Genomic DNA, 25,785 nt, shown 5'->3' on the forward strand with positions numbered 1-25,785 from the left:
TTGATGTTGAAAGGATGTTTCCTTTTCTGAGAGAATCTAGAACAAGGCATCATGGTTAAAAATTAAGGGCTCGCTCATTTATGACAAAGATGAGGAAACTTTTTTTCAGAGGATTGAGAGTCTTTGGAGTTCCCTTTTCAAAAGGAAGTGGATGTAAAAGCTGTAAATATTTTTACATGGAGGTAGCAAGATTCCTGATTACCAAGGGGATGAAAAATTAATGGGGATATGCAGGATGTAGAGTTGAAGTTAAAATCTAATGAGCCACGATCTTATTGAATGGTGGAGAAGGGTCAAAGGACTAAGAGTCTACACTCATTCCTTGTTCATATATTGATGTTTCATGAGTAACTTTCCAGTAAGTAACTTGGAATTTTGAAATCTAGTTTCATATCACAACTGAATTGCGATTGGAAGAAGAAATTTAAAACAAAAACAGAAGATTGGGGAAAAAAGGACTTGCTAAATATATTCAGAAAATATGGGGATCTACAAAACTGATATCTCCCATCCAGAGTCTTCAATATGCAGAATGTGGTGCTCATATGCACAAACAAATTTACAGCAGTCTGTTTTGCAGACTGGCAAAGTTCCTGTTTTGTAACTGTCTCCAGATTCTTAGTACAATAAAGTAAGAAGCATAAATATGTATGACAGTAGAAATTGCCAAGGTTTAATGGTACTTCAGTAAACCAATATGTTCTCTCATAAGATAACAGAAATTAGACTTTAGTGATAATGCGAAGTGTAAAAAAGTTAATCAACGACCCATTTTATAGCCTGTCCAAATTCTTTCTCGTTAAGTCCCTAGAAAATGAAATTGCATAGGGTGAAAAATAGATTGCTAATTTACTGTTGCTTGATTTATATTGTAACCTAAAAAAATCAACTTCAGAGTTCCCTCTCCTTTTATTTGGGATGTGTGGGTCAATTGGTTGTGTGTGAACACATTCAATTCTTTTGCACAATCCAGATGCATGGTAATTTAGAGTGACTGGATTTTGGGTTGCTGTGAGGCTTGAAAGGAAACAGAGCATCCAATTGTTACTGTTATATGTTTTAGGCATTAATATGTTATGTTCAACCCAGATCTAGTTTATTTTTGAAAAAAAAAGGTGTTTCTGGACTGTGAACATCAGGAGTGAGGTGACCATTTATTCTTTCTTGTTGCTTTGAGAATGTATGTTTCGTACAGACCTGAATTGTGGTTTGTGGATCTTAGAAGATCTATGGAACTAAGGACATAAGTTACTTTTGGCAGAATATCCAGCCTCTGATCAATTTTTGAAGGTGTAATATTTATATTGCTGTCTTACGTTGGTTTATTGGCCAGTATGGAAAATAGTTTCATGTAGACGAATGGTTGCTGAGGCATTGGAAGAGTTGCTACAGAACTGTTTGGAGTCAGTGGACTGGTCCATTTTCAAGAATTCAGCGGCCAACCTAAATGAGTATGCTACTACATTAGTAAGTGTGTAGAAGACTGCATACCGAAGAAGTTAATCTGAATGTTCTCCAACTGGAAACCAGGGATGGATCAGGAGATCCATTCCCAGCCATTGTAACACTGTATTCTGCACTCTGTTCTGCTACCCTGAAGCACTTTGCATGGTACAATCTGGCTGTACAGCACACAAAACAATAGGTCCATAGCAAACAGCATCTCCCTGGCCCTACACTCATCCCTGGAACATCTGGATAGCAAGGACTCCAATGTCAGGCTCTACTTATTAACTATAGTTCTACCTTCAACATGATAATTCTAAAAAAAAATCATCTTTCAACCCTGTGACCTAGGTCTCTGCTCCCCCTTTTGTAACTGGATCCTCAACTTCCTGACTGATAAGACAGCAATCAGTAAGCATAGGGGACAACACTACCTCCACCACAATCCTCAATATTGGTACCCCAGAAGGCTGCATACTCAGCCCTGTACTATACTCCTGATACATTCAAAATTCTGCCGCACCTCCATTTATAGGTTTGTTGACAATATCACTGTCGTAGGTGTCGTAGGTTGGATCTCAAACAACAATGGGGCAGAATACAGGAAAGCGATTGTGTGCTGAGTAGTATGGTATAAAGACACCAATCCCTTAACATCAGCAAAATGAAGGAAGCTGATCATTGATTTCAGGAAGCAGAGTGGAGGACACGCCCCTGTATGTATCAATGGTGCTGAGGTGGAGATGTCGAGAGCATCAGGTTACTGGGAGTGATCATCATCATCATCAACGATCTGTCCTGGTCCACTCATGTCAATGCGATGGACAAGAAAACACAACAATGTCTCTACTGCCTCAGGAAGCTAAGGAAATTTGACATATCCAGAAGGACTCTTAACAATTTTTCACAGATACATCATAGAAAGCATTCAATTTGGATGCTTCAGAATGTACTATGGCAATGGATCTTCCCAAGATTGCAACAGAGAGTTGTGAACACAGTCTAGTCCTTCACGCAAACAAGCCTTTGATCCATTGACTCCATCTGTACTTTCCATTGTCTTGGGAAAGCAACCAACATAATTCAAACTGCTCCCACCCAGTTACACACTCTTCTTTCATGCAGAAGATATAAAAGTTTGAAACCACATATGAACAGATTAAAGACCAATTTCTTTTCTGCAGTCATCAGACTTTTGAATGTAACTCTGAAATGTTAATTCTGATCTTTCTCTGCACTGTCTATGCCATTGTAACTCTCTATTCTGGACTCTGTTCTGCTATCCGGAAGCAATCTGCCTGTATAGCATGCAAAACAATACTTTTCACAGTATTTCGGTACATGTGACAACAATAAATCAATCTATCAATCAATTTTGATGATAGGAAATTCAGCAGTGGTGTTGCATTGAATGTCAAGGGAAGGTGATTAGAATCACCCCTGTCAGAAATAGTGATTACCTGGCCTTGTGTGGCATTAATTTTACTTTCTGTTTATTAGCCCAAACCTGAATATTGTCCATATCTTTCTGCAGTTATTATCAGCTTCATTATCTGAGGTACTCCAAATGGAACTGAACAGTATGCAACCATCAGTAAACATTCCACTTCTGACCTTATGATATTCAAAAATTTTTGAAGAGTTGAAAATTATTACATCTAGGACATTGTCCTGAGAAATTGTTCTCTTGTGATATAGTGGTAGTGTCCCCACTCTGAGTTAGTAGACCTTAGTTAAAGTCCCACCTGCTTCAAAGATATGTGATAATATCTCTAATCAGGTTGATTAAAAAGCATCAGCCCTGCGAATGTGATTGAGCTACCATAATAATCATTCATTGTATTTAATATAACACGACCTCAAGGAGAGATTTCTTCCATGTCCCACTGACTTTCATTTTATTTGGATTTCTTTGTGTTCGAATCCGTCAACTGCTGCCTTGATGCAAAGTGTAATCACTCTAACTTACCCTTTTGGAATGTCTGACATGTGTGAACTATAGGATAAAGAGCCACATGTTTTGTTTTGGTGGGCAGAAGGTTATTGAAGATTGACCAATACTTGATAGTACTGGTGATATCACTTTGATGATTGAGAGTGGAATAATGGAGGAATAATTGTCTAGATTGGATGTGTCCTACTGTTTGTAGGTGGGACATAGCTGGGAAGTTTTTCATGTTGATACCAGTATTATGATGTACTGGAATAGCATGGCCAGTTCTGGAACCTGAACTGTGGCTGGGCTGTTTTCCAAAAGATTTTGCTGTAGCCAGGACGTTAAGCTGCTCTGTGATATTACGTGGAGTGAATCATACTAACTGAAGAATGTCTTCTGTGATGATGTGACCTCAGGAGGTAGCTGAGATAATCATTGCACTTCTGACTGTAGATGATTTCAAATGTTTCAATCTTGTCATTATTCTTAGGCTTTGTTGGGTTCTATGATTATTGAAGTTGGAGAAGTTTGTCCAGCTTGCTTCTTTTGTTACATATTTATTAGTTCATTAGTGTGGATGTGGCAAAGGATCGCAGAACTTTGATCGATGGAGTTGGTTATGGGATTATTTAGCTTTGTAGCATGCAACTTCCACAGTTTAATGTGCATGTCATCTTGTGCTGTGGCTTCACCAGGCTGATGCCTCACTTTCCGGTCTGCCTGAAAGGACATCGATGAGTTTAACACACTTTACAACAATCCAATAGTTTTCTAGTCAGCATCATTGATATTAGCTTTTTATCCAGTTTTATTAACTGAGCAATTTATCATTTTAATTGAATTTAAATTTCTGAGCTGATATGGTCAAATTTGAATGCATGCCTCTTGGATTAGTCAGTCAGGTCTCAGGTTTTTTTATTAGTATCATAACTATAATGCCACAATACCTGTTTTACAAAAAAAAACCATATTTCTCAACTGAACATCAGCCTCACAGAGGCATCTACTTGGACATTATTTCAAAGGTCTGGAATTTAATAGTTTTCCTCTTATTAAACACTAGGGGTAGAATTTCTGCTTATTTTTACAAATAGTAGTGGCACTTACTAAGTGGATTTGGCAAAACAAAGTATAAAGATTGGGGAATTTTAAATATTTATAAGTTGTGGCCCAAGCAACTTTTATGAGAGTTTATGGCAAGCTTTTCCATTGATTTATTTTCCAGTTTGCTGGTCAATCTCGCAGGTTAGAATTGAGACATTTGACTGCTTGTACTGTTGTAGCAATGCTGTTTACAATATGCCTGTTTTTGAATACATAGCCATTGGAAGATTTTGAATACAAACAAGTATTTAACTTACTAAGAACCGTCTAGTGTATGTCAGTGAAACTATTAAATGATTCCTCTTTTTAGTGATTTTCAGTGGTTTTAATTAAGGTTAAGTACAAGTGGAGGACTGAACATCTTTTTGAAAATAAAGTAATAACCTATTTCAGTAAAATGGCCCCTGATTACCACTTACAAATACATGAAGGAATACTTCTAATGCAAAGGTTACAAAGGAGACTATTACATTCTGGTACATCCTATCCAATTGGTGAATTGTGATTATACAAATGAGTGTCTGCAGAAATTAGAGCCACAAATTTATCTTTTCTGATTTGTACGTTAAAAGTAAAAACTCTTGCCCCAGTTGTTTGATGGAATTGTCAGTTTTCTTCAGTTGCTTAGATATTCATAGAATAATGAAAAAAGATATTTTCCTCCCATTTTTAATTTTAGTTTACCTGTGTATTCTACTATCATGTGATATCTATTCTTAAATTTGCAGATTTACTGCAGGTGTTTAAGTTTCTACTTGGATAGTCCAGATATTCAAGGACCTTCTGCTGAAAGCAAAGAATTTTTTGCTGGCGTTAAGGTATGAAGAAATTATATTAATGTCCAGTAATAATAAGCCTTCAGTTAACTCAGCTCTTTTTCGACAAACATTGTCAGACATTATGAATTTGATATGAAAGAAACATGCTGTGGCGTGGCAATTGATTATTCAAATATTTTTGGCAGTATACAAATGCAATGAAAACTACCAAGATATAAAACAAATAAAACCACCCCATTGTGTGGATTTCAAAACATATTAAAGAATTTGGATGGATTAAAGTGCAATTTCAAGGTGCGGACGGAATAAATTTTCTGGAGATTAAAAAATTGAGACTAAATCTTGAAAATCCTGAGGGTCTGTGAAACCATAACGATTGTGAATTTTATGGATCAGTTGCATCACTCTCAAGTATTTTTGCTGAAATCCCGTTTGGAAAAGTTTTTAAATTTCTGAAATGCTACGCCCCTGTGCATAGATGATCTAGTGGTCTCAGGATCTAATTTCTGTGATACACATAAATTGGGGAGTGTTACTTAAAAGCATGATAGTGGATAAGCAATGACAAACATTTAAAGTGTGCACAGATGAACTGCAACAATTTTTTTATTCCTGTTTGGTACAAACATACAATGGGAAAGGTGGTCCAATATGGCTAACAAGGGAAATTAGGGATGGTGTTAGATCAAAGGAAAGGACACACAGCTGGTTTAAAAAAGGCAGTGGAACTGACAATTGGGAGCAGTTTGTATTTCTTTACTGAAATCTGAGGAATTGATTAAAGAGGGGGGAAGTAGAGCACAAGAGTAAGCTTGCTGAGAACATGCAAACTTATTCGAAAAACTTCTGTGAAGAGAGTATGTGAAGAGGAAAATGTTAGTGAACAGAAATGTAGCTCCCTTGAATGTTGAACTCTCCTGCCACGTGAATTCAATAGATGGGTAGCAGAGAGGTCAGTTGAATAATTAACATGATGGAGAATGGAAGCTTATGTGAAAAGCATCAACATGGACTGTGTCCAATTACCCTCCATGACTGGCGCCAAAAAAATGCATTGCCAAAAATTAGGAAAACGTAGCACGTTGTCTTCAACAACATGCCTCTGAGATGCAAAATTTCAATAGGAAAGATGAATGAACAGTGGCTAACAGAAGTTTATGGTTGAATCAAATCAAAGTAAATGGCTGATAAGGTTGAGACAGGAAACAATTTAGAACTTAGCAAAGAATGACCAAAAAAAATTGATAAAGAAGAAAAAGAATATGAATGCAAAATGGTGGCAAGCATAAAGATGGACTATAAGCATTTCTATAGGTATGTGAGAAGGAAAATTAGTAATAACAAAATGGGTACATTATAATTAACGGTAGGTACATTTATAATGGAGAATCAGGAAATGACAGAAATTAAACAATTACTTTGTGTCTGTCTTCACGGAAGAACCTACCCAAAAACGCAAATATGATGGAACCGAAAAACTTCATAGAATCTCTATAGAGTGGAAGCAGGTATTAAGTCCATCAAATCCAAACCGACCTCAAGAAGAGCATCCACCCAGACCTCCACCAACCACCCCCCCCCCCCCACCCCCACCCCCATCCGTCCCTGTAACCCTGCATTTCCCATGGCTGATCCACCTAGCATGCACATCCCTGGACAATATGGGCAGTTTAACATGGCCATGGGTTCTGGGTAATCCAAGATGGAGGACAGGAAAAATTTGTGGCTGTAACAGCTGCTCTTTTCTTGAGATATTTTATGTTATTTCCTCAAATTCCAGGAGCAGCAATTGCTGTTGCATTGTTTTGGAATTTTGGAGAAACAAAAGTCAAAACAATGGCACTTTTAAAAGGGAGAAGGACAAACAATAGGCAGCAAATAGTCAGTGAAGGAGAGAGAGAGAGAATGAAACTTACACTGTGAAGTGACACAGCAGTTACTGCCTTTGCTGTTTGAATTCATGTATTGCTGGACATTAGAGTGCACCTAAGTAAACTTAACAAACAGTAAAATTCACAATTGACCTTAGAGGAGCCTGTTTGGGAAAGGTCACATCACAGAAACAGGTAAGTACAGTTTTAAGTACAGCCATGCTGTAAATCCTCAATGGTGAGTAGAGTGGGTTCTTTCTTGATTATATGTTTTATTGAGACATGTCTCTTAATTAATCTTTAAAAATATAAGCCATAAGTATCAAATTAGCTTGGAGAGTGTTTTGTAGAGGAATAAGATAGTGCTATTCTGAGTCTGAATTGGAAGGAGCAAAAATGGCCCTTAGTAGAGTGATATGCTCCTCTTGTTGAATGTGAGAGTTTCAAGAGGGTTTACATTTAACTCAGGGTTATATCTGCAGTAAATGTCATTGGTTGCGAATCCCATCAAATCGAATGGATCGGTTGGAGCGACAGTTAGAGATAATGAGGAATTTACAAGAACAAGAGGGATGGATGGCAGTTATAGGAAGGGAGAAAAGTCACAGATATCGTCACATAGATAAGTTAACTCCAGGAAAGGTAAGAGAGGTAAGCAGGTAGTGCAGGAGTCTTCTGTGGCTATCCCCATTTCAAACAAGTATGCTGTTTTGGAAAATGTAGGCAGTGATGGATTCTCAGGGGAATGTAGCATGAACAGTCAAATTTCTGGTATCAAGACAGGATCTAATATAATGAGGGGTATGTCGGCTTCCAAGAGATTGATTATGTTAGGGGACTCTCTAGTCAGAGGCACAGACAGACGTTTCTGTGGCCAGCAGCGAAAAATCAGAATAGTGTGTTGCCTCCCTGGTGCCAGCATCAAAGATGCCTCAAAGAGGGTGCAGAATGCCCTCAAGGGGGAGAGGGACTAGCAGGAAGTCATTGTACACATTGGAGCCAATGACACAGAAAGGGAAAAGGATAAGATTCTGAAGGGAGATTATAGAGAGTTAGACAAGAATTTAAAAAGGAGGTCTTTGATTGTAGTGATATCTGGTTTACCCCCTGTGCTACAAGCTCATAAGGGTAGGAATAGGAGGATAGAGCAGATGAATGCATGGCTGAGAAGCTGGTGTATGGGAGAAGGATTCACATTTTTAGATCATTGGAATCTCTTCTAGGGTAGACATGACCTGTTCAAGAAGGATGGACTGCATCTGAATTGGAAGGGGACTAATATATTGGCAGTGCGATTTGCTAGAGCTGCTTGGCAGGATATAAACTAGTAAGGTGGTGGGGTGGGACCCAGGGAGATAGTGAGGAAAGAGATCAATCTGTCAAAGAGACTGGTACAGTTGAGAAAAGAAGTGATTCAAACAGTCAGGGCAGGCAGGGATAAAGCAGAGAACAAGGTAGGACTGATAAATTAAACTGCATTTATTTCAATGCAAGAGGCCTAACAGGGAAGGCAAAAATGAGGACTGCACATGCTGGAGATTAGAGTCAAGATTAGAGTGATACTGGAAAAGCACAGCAGGTTAGGCAGCATCTGAGGAGCAGAAACCCTCGGTGACTACCTGGTCAGGTCCACGCCCCCAAACAACCCACCCTCCCTTCCTGGTGCCTTCCTGTGCCACCGCAGGAATTGCAAAACTTGTGCCCACACCTCCCCTCTCACCTCCATCCAAGGCCACAAAGGAGCCTTCTACGTCCATCAACGTTTCACCTGCACATCCACCAATGTCATTTATTGTATCCGTTGCTCCCGATGCAGTCTCCTTTACATTGGGAAGACTAGACGTCTTCTTGCAGAGCACTTTAGGGAACATCTCCGGGACAGCCCACGGCCCAGTGGCTGGACATTTCAACTCCCCCTCCCACTCTCCTCCACCGCTACTCCCTCACCACCTGACGCCTGGAGGAAGAACACCTCATCTTCCGCCTCGGAACCCTTCAATCCCAGGGCATCAATCTGGACTTCACCAATTTTCTCACTTCCCCTCCCTCACTTTACCCCAGTCCCAACCTTCCAGCTCAGCACCATCCTCATGACCTGTCCTACCTGCCAACCTTCCTTCTCACCTATCCACCCTCCTCTTCGACCTTTCACCTTTACACTTTCCTCCATCCACCTATTGCACTCTCAACTATCTTCCCCCCAGCCCCAACCCCTCCCATTTATCTCTCCATCCCTGAGGCTTCCAGCCTCATTCCTGATGAAAGACTCCTGCCCGAAATGTCAATTTTCCTGCTCCTCGGATGCTGCCTGACCTGCGTGCTTTTCCAGCACCATTCTAATCTTAACGGGGAAGGCAGATGAACTCCAGGCATGGTTAAGAACATGGGACTGGGATATCATAGCAATCACAGAAACATAGCTCAGGCATGGACAGGACTGGCAGCTTAATGTTCCAGGATACAAATGTTGCAGGAAGGACAGAAAGGGAGGCAAGAGAGGAGGGGAAGTGGTGTTTTTGATAAGGGATAGCATTATGGCTGTATATAAGGAAGATATTCCCAGAAATGTAGCCAGGGAAGTTATTTGGGTGGAACTGAGAAATAAGAAATGGATTATCACATTATTGGGATTGTATTATAGATCCCCTAATTGTCAACAGAAAATTAAGAAAGAAATTTGTAAGCAGATTTCAGTTATCTGTAAGAATAATAGAGTGGTTATGGTAAGGGATTTTCCAAACGTATGCTGGGACTGCCATAGTGTTAACGCTTTAGATGGAGAGAAACTTGTTAAGTGTGTACAAGAACATTTTCTGATTCAGTATGTAGATTACCTATTAGAGAAGGTGCAAAACATGGCCTACTTTTGGGAAATAAGGCAGGGCAGGTGACTGGGGTGTCAGTGGGGGAGCACTTTAGAGCCAGCGAACACAATTCTATTAGTTTTAAAATAGTGATGGAAAAGGATAGACCAGATCTCAAAGTTGAAGTTCTAAATAGGTGAAAGGCTAATTTTAATGGTATGACACAAGAACTTTCAAAAGTTGATTGGATTCATTGGAGTTTAGAAGGTTATGGGGAGACCTAATAGAAACTTACAAGATAATACATGGCTTAGAAAGGGTGGACGCTAAGAAATTGTTATGGACCAGTGAGCCTAACGTTAGTGTTGGGCAAGTTGTTGGAGGGAATCCTGAGGGACAGGATGTATATGTATTTTGAAGGGCAAAGATTGATTAGGGATAGTCAACATGGCTTTGTGTGTGGGTAATCATGTCTCACGAACTTAAGTTTTTTTGAAGAATTAACAAAGAGGATTGAGGAGGACAGAGCGGTGACATGATCTATGGAGACTTCAGTAAGGCGTTTGACAAGGACCCGCATGGGACACTGGTCGGCAAGGTTAGATCTCATGGAATACAATGAGAACTAGCCATTTGGATACAGAACTGGCACAAAGGTAGAAGGCAGGTGGTGGAGGGTTGTTTTTCAGACTGGAGGCCTGTGACCAGTGGAGTGCCACAAGAATCAGTGCTGGGTCCACTACTTTTCATATAAATGATTTGGAAGTGAACATTGGAGATATAGTTAGTAAGTTTGCAGATGACACCAAAATTGGAGGTGTAGTGGACAAGCGAAGAAGGTTTTCTCAGACTACAACAGGATCTTGATGAGATGGGCCAATGGGCTGAGGAGTGGCAGATAGAATTTAATTTAGATAAAAGCGAGGTGCTGTATTTTGGGAAAGCAAATCTAGCAGGATGTGTACACTTAATGGTAAGGTCCTAAGGAGCGTTGCTGAACAAAGAGATCTTGAAGTGCAGATTCATTGCTCCTTGAAAGTGGAGTCGCAGGTAGATAGGATAGTGAAGAAGATGTTTGGTATGCTTTCCTTTATTGGTCAGAGTATTAAGTATAGGAATTGGGAGGTCATGTTGTAGCTGTACAGAATGTTGGTGAGGCTACTTTTGGAATATAGTGTGCAGTTCTGGAAGGATGTTGTGAAACTTGCAAGGGTTCAGAAAAGGTTGACAAGGATGTTGCATCCACCCTGCGAGGTGAACAAAAAGGTACAGATCAAGTGACTTACCTGCAGAGATAACTGTGGTGTTGTGTTAAGCATAGAGACTTTACTTAAGCGCCCATTTTTTACTCTCTGCATCAAATTCCCATTCTGAACCAAATCCCAGATATACTCACTTGGCCCCTGTCTCACTCAGGAGAAGTCTCACGCATAAAAATCGCATATAAAAGAGGTTATTGTGTAAAATTAAAGCACATAAAATTGGTGGTAATGTTTTGGTGTCATGATTGAAAATTGGTAAGCAGGCAGGAAACAAACAATCGGAATAAATAAGTGATTTTTGTTGTGGATGGCGGTGAATCAGGGTACTGTAAACATCAGTGCTTGGGCCACAGCTATTCACAATATGTATCCATGATTTGAACGAGGGAGTCAAATGTAATACTTCCAAGTTTGCAAATGAGACAGAACTAGATGGTATTGAGGAAGATGCAAACAGCTTTTAAAGCAATTTAGACAAGTTGAGTGAGTGAGCAAATTCCTGATGAAGGACTTATGCCCAAAATATCGACTCTTCTGCTTCTCAGCTGCTGCCTGACCTGCTGTGCTTTCCCAGCGCTACACGCTTTGACTCTGACTCTCCAACATCTGCAGTCCTTACTTTCTCTTAGTCACTGCATAGGACAAAGCAAATTGTTTGATCAGTACCACATCCACCACTTCCAACATTCACTCCCTTCACCACCAAAAGTTAGTGACAACAATTTTGTACCATCTACAAGAGCCAGTTCTCATAAAGACTGTTTTTAACAGAGCCTTCTAAATTTGTAACTTCTGCCACCTAAAAGGACAAAGATAGCAGAAACATGGCAACATCAACACAGGCAAGTTCTACTCCAAGCCACACAATCCTGATTGAAGATGTATTGTCATTCCTTCTGTCACTGGGTCATATTCTGGAACTCCCTTTCGAATAGCACCCCTTCCCAAAGACTGCAGCAATTTAAGGAAGATGCTCGTAACCATTGTTTTCTGGACAATTAGGGATATGCAATAAATGCTGGTCAGCAGGGGACACCAAAATCCCGCCAGAGTTTCTTTTTATAAAATGCTGAAGACAGCATTTCATGTATTTCTGGTTTCCAATGACATTTAAGGGAAGTGGGTATCATGCATGAACATGGCATTGAGGTAATTAATTGGCTATGAACTAAGATGGTGGAGCATTCACCAGGGTCTATATGGGCCTATTTCTCCTAGACTTCTGTGAACCCCTACTCAGTATTGATTCCCCACCCCATCCCTAAGAAAACCCACTTACCCCACAACTTCTTCCACTTCCTTGATTCAAGTTTTTAATCTGCATGCTTCCCATCCCTACCCTAACCCTATGATCTGACCAAGCTCAATTTCAACCTTGGCCCGAAGGCACCCTCCTCCTCCAGTGCTGGACCTGACACTGGCCTGACATTCTTCTGCGTACAACACTCTGGTACTGCATTGGCAGTCAATGGCAGGTGTCAAGCCTGGATAAAATGCCGCAAGATATTTAATGGCCTCGCAGAAGTGGTCAAGTCAGTTAATTCAACTTCAAATTTTTAATCTTCACAACAGCATCACTCACCACACACTTCTCTCACCTTTCATTCAGCTCCCAGCAATCCTTGTTAGTCACAACTCATAACTCATTAAGCGTTTCATCTCATCTTCTCACGGTTGACTTTGGTGGAGGAGTGCTTCACATCCACATCTCCCTCTTTGCACACACCACCGACTGTACACTTTTCACAAGCAGATCATATTGTACTCCTTTTGCTGATACAATGCTCACTCTTTTACAGCACATAATGCTTGGGACAGGCATAGCTATGTGTCCTTAACCTAGAGGAGACCATGTTAATTGAAATTAGAAGAGCCATGACTGAAGCTATGGTCAGCAGATGAGCTACAACCATGGAAGATGATGGCATACTCATTACTTTGACTCTCATGCCACAGCTAACGAATAAAATAAACAACACATACAGAACTTTTAAAAAATAACTGATTAATAACCAGGATTGATCTGCAAAGGATGAAACCAGAAAGCAACAACACTACAAAATTTTACGGAATACCCAAATCATACGTACCACTCAGATTCATTGTGACACTGCCGGGAACACCATCGCATAAACTGGCAAAAGAACTCCAAAAAAAACTAAAACATCTTATCAGCAGATCCAAGCACTTCATATAATCATCACGGAATTCCCAGACAACATCAAGAATTTCAACATAGACAAGGATGAAGCAATGGTCTCATGTGATGTTACAGCACTGTTCACTTCAATTGACGAAGCTCTAGCCAGAGAGATAATAGCCAAACTCCTGGATAAGCAGAACAGGCAACACAACGGAGAACCAATCAACAAGGACTGCTTACTCAAAACTACTAGACCTGTGCTTGTTGACGCACTTCACATTTAACAACCAAATATACGAACATATCAATGGAACACCCATCTCTGGGTGTCAGGTCCAGCAATAGCAGTGATGCAAAGATTGGAACAAACTCTGGATCAGATATGTAGATGACATTTTTGGTATCATTAAGAGAATAGAAATCAAGAACACACTGGATTATCAACACCATGCTCATAGAGATCAGATTTACGAAAGAGGAGGAAACCAACGATCAACTCCCATTCCTGGATGTGATGGTACAAAGAACACAACAGTGAATGCACCACAAAAGTGTACAGGAAAGCCACACACACTGACCAAATCCTGAGTTACAACAGCAACCACCTAAACATGCACAAGAGAGGCTGCATTAGGACCCTGTTCATGAGGGCTACAACACACTGCATCACTCCCGACCTGTGAAGGGAAGAAGAAAACCTCGACAGAGTATTCGTTAAGAATAGATATCCCCGCAACTTCATCCGCAGTTGCCTAAACAGACAAATAACCCGATGAGGGCATGCCCCAACCTAACTCACTAGTCACGCTACCTTACATAAAAAACGACTGGAACTGACGGCCAGAGTTCTCCGACCACTCGGATTCATGAGAGGCAATAAACTGACAGCCACGCTCAGGCAACAACTCACCAGCATAAAAGATCTGATACCCATCATGTGCAAGATTAATGTAATTTACAAGATCCTACGCAAAGACTGCACGAAACACTACATTAGACAAACAGGCAAACAACTAACAATCTGCATCCGTGAACACCAACTAGTCACTAAACGCCACGACCAGTTGTCCATAGTAGCCATGTACACAGGTGACAGGGACCACAAATTCGACTGAGATGACACAGCAATCCTAGGACAAGCTAAACGGAGCAGAGCCAGAGAATTTCTAGAAGCATGGCACTCATCCACAAACTCTATCAACAAACACATTAACCTGAACCTTATATACCAGCCACTATAATGAACAACCGGAAGCAGCAGAAATGGAACCAAATAAATTCCTGAAGACACAGTACTGCAGCACTTCACAGGCAAGCTCCAAATCTCTGAAGAATTCATCTCAACAGGGGGCGAAACGTCTGCAAATCAACTTCCCAGCTTGGTGAACATACTCACAACTATGACACCCAGCACCCAAGCTACAAATCTTTCCATAAACATTGCTCAACATTACTAATTGTGCTCCAATTTGATTTTTGCCCAATCCCACAAATATTTATGATTTACAAACTGCATCAGCTTTACCTCTCCTCCCATGACTATTCTTGTCCCTTTCTCTTTTCAGATTTGCAAAAGCTGTAAAGTGGCTGACAGTGAAGGAATATCAGAAGTTGGAAATGCAGGAAGACAGTGATTAAGAAGAAGCATTATTATACTCAGTTCTCATACTCAGTAACCATTTCAAGTATTGATACTCTATGAACCTTAGATTACAGTTTAGACATGAGCCTCAACATGGAATGAAACACCAGGCTTATGTGACCTGGAGCTGTTCTAGGAGCTGTAGGAGTAAGTGGCAGTTTGCCAGTACATGAGATCACATTCAGATTGTGCAGTAAATGACTCACATGGTTGTTGGGGATCACAACCGGAAAAGACTGAGTATACCCAATTAAAGTCTTGGTGCATTGGTAAATCTGCCAAAACATTTGCCGCCACCTTCAAGAAGCTTGGAAGAGTCTGACACTAATTTGAACCTGGGTTTTACTGGAGCTTGAGACCCCGACATTTCTAGAGTAGAGGTGGAGGCCAACACCATGAGAACATTTTTATATTCAATCATAATGCAGTATGAATGTCACAGGTTACATTGCAGCTCAAACAGAAATCCATCAGTATCTGATTAGACCATAAAACATAGGAGTGGAAGTAAGGCCATTCAAGCCTATTGAGTCCACTCCCCCATTCAATCATGGCTGATGGGCTTTTTCAACTTAACTGAAATTTCCTTGCTCGATTAAGAATTTATTAATCTCTGCCTTGAAGACATTTAACGTCCCGACCTCCACTGTGCTCCACGGCAATGAATCCACAGGTCCGCCACTCTCTGGCTGAAGATATGTCTCCTCATTTTCATTCTAAATTGACCTCCTCTAATTCTAAGATTGTGCCAATAGGTCCTAGTATCCTCGCCTAACGTCAACAAATTTCCAGCGTCCACCCTTTCTAAGCCATGTATTACCTTGCAAGTTTCTATTAGATTTCCCCTCAACTCTAAACCATTTTAAACTCTAATGAATACAATCCCAGGATCCTCAGCCATTCATCGCATGTTAGTCCTGGAATAGATAATCCATTCCAGGGATTATCAGTGCGAATCTCTGCTGGACACGCTCCAGTGCCAGTATGTCCTTCCTGAGGTGTGGGGCCCAAAATTGGACACAGTATTCTAAATGGGGCCTAACTAGAGCTTGATAAATTCTCAGTGCCACATCACTGCTTTTATATTCCAACCCTCTTGAAATAAATGACAAAATTACATTTGTGTTCTTAACCATGGACTCAACCTGCAAGTCAACCTTTATAGAATCCTGTACTAGCACTTCCAGATCCCTTTGTACTTTGGCTTTATGAATTTTCTCACTGTTTAGAAAATAGTCCATGCCTGTATTCATTTTTCCAAAGTGTTGTTGTGGTTCTGTTCGCCGAGCTGGAAGTTTTTGCTGCAAACGTTTCGTTCCCTGGCTAGGGAACATCATCAGTGCTATTGGAGCCTCCTGTGAAGCGCTGCTTTGATGTTTCTTCCGGTATTTATAGTGGTTTGTTCTTGCCGCTTCCGGGTGTCAGTTTCAGCTGTAGTAGTTTGTATGTGGGGTCCAGGTCGATGTGTCTGTTGATGGATGTTCTTGCCGTTTCCGGGTGTCAGTTGCAGCTGTAGTGGTTTGTATATGGGGTCCAGGTCTATGTGTCTGTTAATGGAGTTTGTGGATGAATGCCATGCCTCTAAGAATTCCCTGGCTGTTCTCTGTCTGGCTTGTCCTATGATGGTAGTGTTTTCCCAGTCAAATTCATGTTCCTGGTTGTCTGAGTGTATGGCTACTAGGGATGGCTGGTCGTGTCGTTTTGTGGCTAGCTGATGTTCATGGATGCGGATTGTTAGCTGTCTTCCTGTTTGTCCTATGTAGTGTTTTGTGCAGTCCTTGCATGGTATTTTGTAGACTACGTTAGTTTGTCTCGTGCTGACTATTGGGTCCTTTGTTCTAGTGAGTTGTTGTCTGAGTGTGGAAGTTGGCTTGTGTGCTGTTATGAGTCCTAAGGGTCGCAGTAGTCTGGCTGTCAGTTCTGAGACGCTCCTGACGTATGGTAGTGTGGCTAGTCCTTTTGGTTGTGGCATGTCCTCGTTCCGTGGTCTATCTCTTAGGCATCTGGTGATAAAGTTGCGTGGGTATCCGTTTTTGGCGAATACCTTGTATAGGTGTTCCTCTTCCTCTTTTCGCAGTTCTGGTGTACTGCAGTGTGTTGTGGCTCTTTTGAATAATGTCCTGATGCAGCTTCGTTTGTGTGTGTTGGGGTGGTTACTTTCATAGTTTAGGACTTGGTCTGTGTGTGTTGGTTTCCTGTGTACCCTTGTGGTGAATTCTCCGTTGGGTGTTCTCTCTACTAACACGTCTAGGAATGGGAGTTGGCTATCCTTTTCCTCTTCTCTCGTGAATCGTATTCCTGTGAGTGTGGAATACGATTCACGAGAGAAGAGGAAAAGGATAGCCAACTCCCATTCCTAGACGTGTTAGTAGAGAGAACACCCAACGGAGAATTCACCACAAGGGTACACAGGAAACCAACACACTCAGACCAAGTCCTAAACTATGAAAGCAACCACCCCAACACACACAAACGAAGCTGCATCAGGACACTATTCAAAAGAGCCACAACACACTGCAGTACACCAGAACTGCGAAAAGAGGAAGAGGAACACCTATACAAGGTATTCGCCAAAAACGGATACCCACGCAACTTTATCACCAGATGCCTAAGAGATAGACCATGGAACGAGGACATGCCACAACCAAAAGGACTAGCCACACTACCATACGTCAAGAGCGTCTCAGAACTGACAGCCAGACTACTGCGACCCTTAGGACTCATAACAGCACACAAGCCAACTTCCACACTCAGACAACAACTCACTAGAACAAAGGACCCAATAGCCAGCACGAGACAAACTAACGTAGTCTACAAAATACCATGCAAGGACTGCACAAAACACTATATAGGACAAACAGGAAGACAGCTAACAATCCGCATCCATGAACATCAGCTAGCCACAAAACGACACGACCAGCCATCCCTAGTAGCCATACACTCAGACAACCAGGAACATGAATTTGACTGGGAAAACACTACCATCATAGGACAAGCCAGACAGAGAACAGCCAGGGAATTCTTAGAGGCATGGCATTCATCCACAAACTTCATTAACAGACACATAGACCTGGACCCCATATACAAACCACTACAGCTGAAACTGACACCCGGAAACGGCAAGAACATCCATCAACAGACACATCGACCTGGACCCCACATACAAACTACTACAGCTGAAACTGACACCCGGAAGCGGCAAGAACAAACCACTATAAATACCGGAAGAAACATCAAAGCAGCGCTTCACAGGAGGCTCCAATAGCACTGATGATGTTTCCTAGCCAGGGAACGAAACGTTTGCAGCAAAAACTTCCAGCTCGGCGAACAGAACCACAACAACGGACACCCGAGCTACAAATCTTCAACCAGACTTTTTCCAAAGTGCAAGACCTCGCACTTGCTCATGTTGAATTTCATCAGCCATTACCTGGACCACTCTCCTAAACTGTCTATATCTTTCTGCAGTTTCCCCACCACCTCAGTACTGCCTGCCTGTCCACCTAACTTCGTATCATCAGCAAACTTTGCCAGAATGCCCCCAGTCCTTTCATCCAGATCATTAATATATAAAGTGAACAGCTGCAGCCCCAGCTCCGAACACTGCGGGACACCACTTGTCACCAGCTGCCTTTCTGAAAAAGAATCTTTTATCCCAACTCTCTGCCTTCTATCAGACAGCCAATCCTCAATCCGTGCCTGTAGCTCACCTTGAACACCATGGGCCCTTATCTAACTCAACAGCCTCCCGTGAGGCACCTTATCAAATGCATTTTGGAAGTCTAGGTAGATAACTGTAGGGAATCCAATCTAATCTAAACATCCATTGGGTTTCGATGGTCTAACCTACTTGTTATCTCTTCCAACAATTCTAACAGGCCTCACCTGAGCAAATGTGAGAGTCTGTTTTGGAGGCAGAGGAGTGCCAGCTGATTGCTGCAGTTGAAGCTCAGATGGAAGTCATACAAGGTCAACTTCCAGCTATGGAAGCTCATACTGCTGCTATCTGTATTCAACAGTCTTCAAAGGGGCTTGCAGGATACCATAGCAGACCAACAATCTGTCTTCCAACAAATTGCTTGGATTGTTGAGACAAAGCCAGGGGGTGGCAGTGGTAGACATGAAGCATGGAATGCTTTCACCTTTAAGGATGACAGCATTTATCCTCCCACCACTGTCCACTCTGCCAGTGACCTTGATGTTGCTCATCAACCATCCGCCTAAGACCAGTCTCCTTGTCTGGCTATGGCCTCAGAATCACATAATTGTAACAGTGCAATAGGAGAAATTTCACCATTATCTATACTGAGTGAGCGCCATGATTTCATGCTAAATACTTGCCCTTTCCCCATAACCCTGCACATTATTTCTATTTAAATACTCATCATGTGTCCTGTGTCTCATCACATGCTGATGTCATCTCAAAGCTTTTCGCTAAGATATGTGGAGCATCAGTGTACCAGCTGATGCAGTCTGAGCTTGCAGAAATCCTTCCTGCAAGGCCACCTGCACTCACTGCACTGAAAGTGAGCAGCTATTTACCAGCCTGGCAGCTGTAGTGCCATTCAGGAGAACCAGGATAGGCAAAGACACATGGAGGACCAACACTGAGAGAAAACACAAGAATGGTTGATATTATTTAGAATATTGCATACTTTAAGTTTGGAAGTTAGTTTTGTGGTGGCTTTTTTCAGCATTGTGACCAAATCATGATGGTCAGGAAATGTTGTGAAATTGTTCATGAAGAGAAAACTGGGATTACTTATTTTCAGCCTGAACAGAAAGAAGATATGTTGATTGTCTCCTTGCTTTACTTTTCTGTGCTGCTTTCTGTATCCCAGATGGAAAGGGCCATGCCTTCTTAAAGCAAAGATTTGCAGCTTACAGCACACCATGCCAAATCTTGGCATGCACTCTGGCAAATATTGCAGAGCTCTCAAAAATAATGCAGAAGCAGTCATAACATTTGTGCACTTTGATAGTCTACTTTACCACATTTAATATACTAATATGGTTCCCATTACAGGCATGCTGCTTATGTATATGTGGGTTACATACCAGGATCATGAGCCATTTGGTTGGTGCATTGTCTTTGTAGTCCAGTAGCTAGCCTCTGGCTTTTCATTGTGGCTCAAAGGTAAATGTCACAGTGGATTGCCAAAGAAGGCTTCATGACTGATGCCATGATACAAACATTGATCTTCTTAAGTTGCAGAGTTTGGTTGCGTATCAATGGGATTTTAAGGGTCCGGTCTCTTCTCTGGTTGCAACACATCTCAGAATTTACATGTGGCTCCTGGGTGAGTAAATGGCACCCCTCCCTTCCAGGAAAATTTGCAAACTTGACAAAACCACTCTACAGCCAAACCTATTAAATATTGCTACGAAGTTCTATTTTAAAATTTCCAGGATTTTGCTTTTCACTTCTTACCATGGGTTAATGTTTATATAGCAAATTCCACTTAAAATTTGATCTTAATTTTCGAGCAAGATGGTGGTCCCATGCACTGATTAAAAATTCAGGTTCACCTAGTTACCCCAATACAGATTTATGACCTTTGGGCCTCAGGCAAAGACTTTTGTCCTAATTGAAAAATGGTCATGACTCCAAGAGGTGCCAACTATCCAGTGATTGAAACTGTCAAGTCATGCTAATGGAAGTGGTAGCCACTGCTGGGGCTACAGGCAATCTGCAGTGACAATTGTCTGTTGGGTAGGGTGAGTTTAGATCTCCCATTGTGTGCTAGTCTGGCAGGCCCCAGAGTACAGGATTGGATTTGCGGACAAGGAGGAAACAAGTGATCAGGGCTAGAGTACCATGACAAGTAGGCCTCCAAAATTCAGAATACCTGAACAGCATGGATCCCTGCTCAGCTTACAAAAATCCATGACGTCACTGCCTCCATCTTCTGGTAATTGTATTTGATGCACCATCTATCCCCCCCACCTCACCCCTATGAATCCTAGCCTGCATTCGGAGAGCCAAAAAACTTCACCCAAGTTCTTCATGGTGTCCATTCTTCACATCTCAAGAGAAACTCAACATAAAAATGCCATTGCAAAATGTGATGCATTGCACCTCAATGCAGATCTTTTAGAATTGAAGCACCAAGAATGCAAGAAATCTTCCTGCTAACAACTATGCATTTGGAAGCTGTGGCTTTTGCAACATTAATGTTTTTACAGTACATATATTAGTAATATTGACTTTTGTTCGTTTAAGTAACTCTACCCAAAAGATGCAATTCCTGGTCTTGACACCTCTAACATTGTTCTTTTAATTGGAGTATTTCTTATTGTGTATAACTGTCTGCTTTAAATGAACATTTTCATGTTAACAACCCATGCATTACATTTATGGAACCCGCGGTGTGCACATTGAATTTTAATTTCAACACAAAAGATTAGTTTCAAAATCTGGTGACACAAAGATGTTGCTTTTCAGGCATGTATTTGCTGTGTAATTATTCTGATCTGTCTTTAATACTAAAGTGGTATGAATTGACAGATTCACCCAGAGGCTTTGACAATAGCAGAGGATGGAAAACAACACAAACTGGTGATTGAGAGTACAGTACCGATCCCTTGCTCTGAATCCAACCAGACTGAGGATGAATGTAAACTCACAGTTATGCTGAACACAGCTAATCAAGGTAAGCAGCTTTAGTTCACTCTTTATTTCCCACTTTAAGAACTTACACAAAGTTGATGTTAGACTGCGGCCAAATTTCACACTTCGACCTATTATACCCAAGTTATGCTGAATACCTTTCTGGGCTACTTGACCAGCATGAAAGGAGGATCAAATGCATGTATAAAAAGTATGATCCAATACCTGGTTAAAATGTTTTTTTGTCATGTTACTAAGCCAAATGTGATACAAACTATTCTATCAATGTCTTGGAGCAAGTGATCTGAGCAGATGGATTGTTATGTTCACTAGTCCTAAAACTCACCAGCAAATTCTTGGTAGCAGGAAGGGCACCTGCACAAATTTTACTTAAAAAGATCCTCAGCTGCATTCAGCTTTGTCTCTGGTTGGTCATATTGGATTACTAGGGAGTTTCTAAATATGATACATTGACTGCTCTGCATAAGTTCAAAGATAGGAACTGTATCTTGATTTCTACCCATGGTGCACAAATGTCTGTAGGCAGTGCAGATGTGCTGCCCCATGTACTATTGGAAGATTTCCTTCTTTATGGTCATTTAAGCGGGCATTGGATAGGCATTTGGAAGTTATTGGGCTAGTATAGGTTAGGTAGGATTCGGTCGGCGCAACATCGAGGGCCGAAGGGCCTGTACTGCGCTGTATCCTTCTATGTTCTATGTTCTATGTTCTATGAGGTGGAAGAGGAGGAAATAGTGGGCAGAGACAGCTGCCAGAGGAAGATGACATGGAAAAGAAGCACTGAAGGCCTGAAGCTTACACAAGAACAAAACATTGCTCCACAATTAACTGAAGGAACAATGTCGAGAAATGATGTGCTGGAAAAGCAAAGCAGGTCAGGCAGCATCTGAGGAGCAGGAGAATCGATGTTTCAGGCAAGAGCCCTGATGAAGGGCTCGACTCTGACCTCCAACATCTGCAGTCCTCACTTTCTCCCCCTGAAAGAACAATGTTGTCTTGCCAGCTCTGGTTGATGAAGGAATCTGTGCCAGAGCTGTGGCACCAGCTATAACTCAGGAATGCGTTGTACCTTTTATGGTTTGTAGCACTGAAAATGTCCATGGCTCTGAATTTCTACTAAACTGGGGTCATTACAGATGGCATTAACCAATGCCAGTCAAGCCACACTTTATTTTGGCATTAAACAGATATCAGATGCAGGCTTCAGTAATGTTACTTAATGCAGCATTCTCCCATGAGGCAGAAAAGTAGGAACACAGAGATTTGGACTTCATCAGCATCACAAGTTTCCCCATAATAATTGACTCCATTCATAAACGTGTAGCTATTTTAAATACTTTGTGTATTTAAAAAAGGGGTTTCCAAGCAGGCGAAGAATCCAGATTTCCTTTTCTTCAAGCAGATTAATGAGCTGCATGGATATTTGCTACAGTCAAAGATAGTTTCATATTCATTGCTGAGAGCTCCTTTCAATTCCAGATTTAATTAACTTTAAATTCCACCTCAAACAACAGTGAACATGAGCTTGTGCCTTTGGAGCCCTAATCCAATCACATGACCACTATGGCACCATCTTCCTTTCTAGATTGATACTTCATCCAAACATCATATGTAGTCTTTATACACTTCAATTCCCTTACTTTGAATACCAGCATGCGGACCAGTATCATTTCAGTGTGTATTGTCAAATACACATCAGTGAAAGAATTTGGGCAAGTATCAAGTCTCAGCCAGTTCAGTTTTTCAGTTGTGTAAAACAAGTTGTAAAAATAAATGTCATCCTTTTCCAAACCTCCAGAGTGCGATTTACATCTGTATTTCCATTTTGCTGAATCAACTTAGTCTCCTTCTTTCTACACTTAGCTTACACTTACCGTATTGTTGCATTGTAGTGTAGAATACACAACAGACTTTATTCCTAAATAAGATGGGGAATCACATTTACATCATATGACAGTTGCTTCAGGTTCTTCTCACTTTCTAGCTCTCCAGTCAACATGACCATCCTCTGTGCACTTCAGTTTGCATAGTTAAATGTACAGTGTACAGATTAGACCATAAGATCCATTCCCAGATCGTTTCAAGAATATTTTATTGTCAACTAGCTAACTTAGAATCCATCTAGTCTTTGTCACCACTAGTGTGTTTTGTTACTCACTTGTTCTCATTACCCATTTCCTTACATGATCATCTCATAGTTTTCCAGTTCACCTTCACATCCTATGGTAGCATGACTGGTTATGGTTATATAGGTCTGTTTATTTGTTAATCCTTAATTTTCCACAATGTCCAACAATTAATGTTACTACAAAGCATTTCTCCAGTGGCTCCAATTGGCATGCCAAAGCCTGCTTGACATAATGTCAGAGTGCTTGAGATGATTAACCTTGAAAAGCTTTTGCCGTAGGGGTTGCTGTCTGTTGATTGGATCATAGCTGTTGTATGTTTCTGTTGTTGCTTAGTTTCAATGTGGCACTGCTTGAGAGGCTGATGGGGGAATGGGCATGTTGCCATCCTGAAAAAAAGATGTTTTGTAGATTTCCAATGATGCACCTTGATTTGGTTGGTTTTTGAATTCCATTTCTCTGTGTAATAGTTGTTTCCAAACAGAGCATGACAGATGGTAAGTTCCTAAGTTTATTTTCTATCATTCTTGCAAGCTGGAGGAAAGATTGAAATCCAAGATGGAGTGCCAGTAGTTGTCATGCAAGCTGTCAGAACTGCTGCCAAAGGCTGCATGATGAAGAGTTATCATAATCTGCTGCAATGAGAGTGGCTGGTCACCACTTACACTGTGGTTGACTGCTTTAATTCTGTGCCCTTCTAAATGACCCCACACACATTGGAGCTGGTGCCCTCTACAGTGTCTAACAGACATCAGATGCACCAAGAAAGAGAAATGGACAGCCTTCAATCTCCTATTGGCTGCAAACACAAATAGAGTGCAGACACTTATTGTAGAGTAAAGTTTCTGGGCTGCTAAATCTCTTTGCTCTTGCTCCTGTGCAGTTTTATTTGGTGAAATATCCCAAAGCAGATCTCTCTAACTTAGTCTGTAAATTATATGGGCTGCCAATTTCTACCCACCTGCCTGCTCAGTTCTCACCTGGAGATAAAAAAATCAATGTTGTAATCTGATATTTCCTTAGGATATTGGGTGCCCATCTACACATTTTTATCTGGTGAAGTAAATGGTTAAGAGTTTTGAGGCCAAAGTGTTCTTAATCTAGTCTCAAACTGATTAATAATGTCCATCCTTCCACTGCAGCAAGTTCACATCTTCACCAATACAAGACCATCTTCACCAAACAGAGAATTCTCGGCATGTTTTATTTTTAATGCAAAAACACCTGGAAAACCCGTCTCATAAAATGTTTAATTCTCATTCTACCTAGATGTACAAAAGGTAGGATATTCAGGATCAAATCTTGTCCTTTCTTCATGTCATGTGGACCTACTCCAAGCACCTTGCAATCGAGGTGTATGTTCCCGATCGTCCGTTTACTATACAGCGGTGACTGATTTTGCACATGATGGTGACAGCGTGACTGAAATTACACCATGGCCCATTGCCACTGACAACTTCTTATGGAACAGTTACATCCCAGAACCAGTTCAGGTTGTAAAATATTTATTTGCTAATGGTATATTAAGAATGTGAAGTATGTAGGGATGAATTTCTGCAGGAGAGGGAATTTGATTGGTCCCTAGTTACATTGTGAAGTGCTAACTGCTCTGGTGATTAGCTTAGTGAATCCCTGCAGAAATTCACCTCCACGTATGTATTAAGACATATGCTTTGTTCTTTTGTAATTATGTTTATAATTGTATTCATTTATCTTGTTGAGCCACTAAAGGTCTAATGCTCTTCATATCAAAGAATATGCAAGCAAATGTTGTTAGAGGGCCGACTGAGATTTAAAATATAAATTAGAAAAAGATTACTTTCATTAATGAAAACTGGGAATCATTCTTCCAAAATATACTGAAGCTAATATGAGGATAATATGAAAGTTGACTCTTCAGTAAATTGATACATACAATCACAGTGGTTTAGAAATGCCAGACAGAATAAGTGCTGTACTCTTATATAAATGCCCATGATTGTCAGTTGTCAGTGAGGCAACCAGATTGAATATAGACATGAGTTGTATTTACAAAAGGGAT

General features: G+C 41.0%; 1 protein-coding gene across 1 annotated transcript in view; it reads left to right on the forward strand.

Annotated features, from left to right (window-relative positions):
* Nucleotides 1-25,785, forward strand: part of vwde (von Willebrand factor D and EGF domains) — a 298,923-nt gene that overhangs the window by 175,304 nt on the left and 97,834 nt on the right. The window contains exons 6-8 of the mRNA XM_060825309.1: nucleotides 5,215-5,304; nucleotides 21,496-21,640; nucleotides 25,029-25,237. Of these exons, the coding sequence (XP_060681292.1) occupies nucleotides 5,215-5,304; nucleotides 21,496-21,640; nucleotides 25,029-25,237 (444 nt within the window). The remainder of the gene's footprint in view (nucleotides 1-5,214; nucleotides 5,305-21,495; nucleotides 21,641-25,028; nucleotides 25,238-25,785) is intronic.

The sequence above is a fragment of the Hemiscyllium ocellatum genome, chromosome 5 (assembly GCF_020745735.1).
Source record: "Hemiscyllium ocellatum isolate sHemOce1 chromosome 5, sHemOce1.pat.X.cur, whole genome shotgun sequence".
Classification (NCBI taxonomy): domain Eukaryota; kingdom Metazoa; phylum Chordata; class Chondrichthyes; order Orectolobiformes; family Hemiscylliidae; genus Hemiscyllium; species Hemiscyllium ocellatum.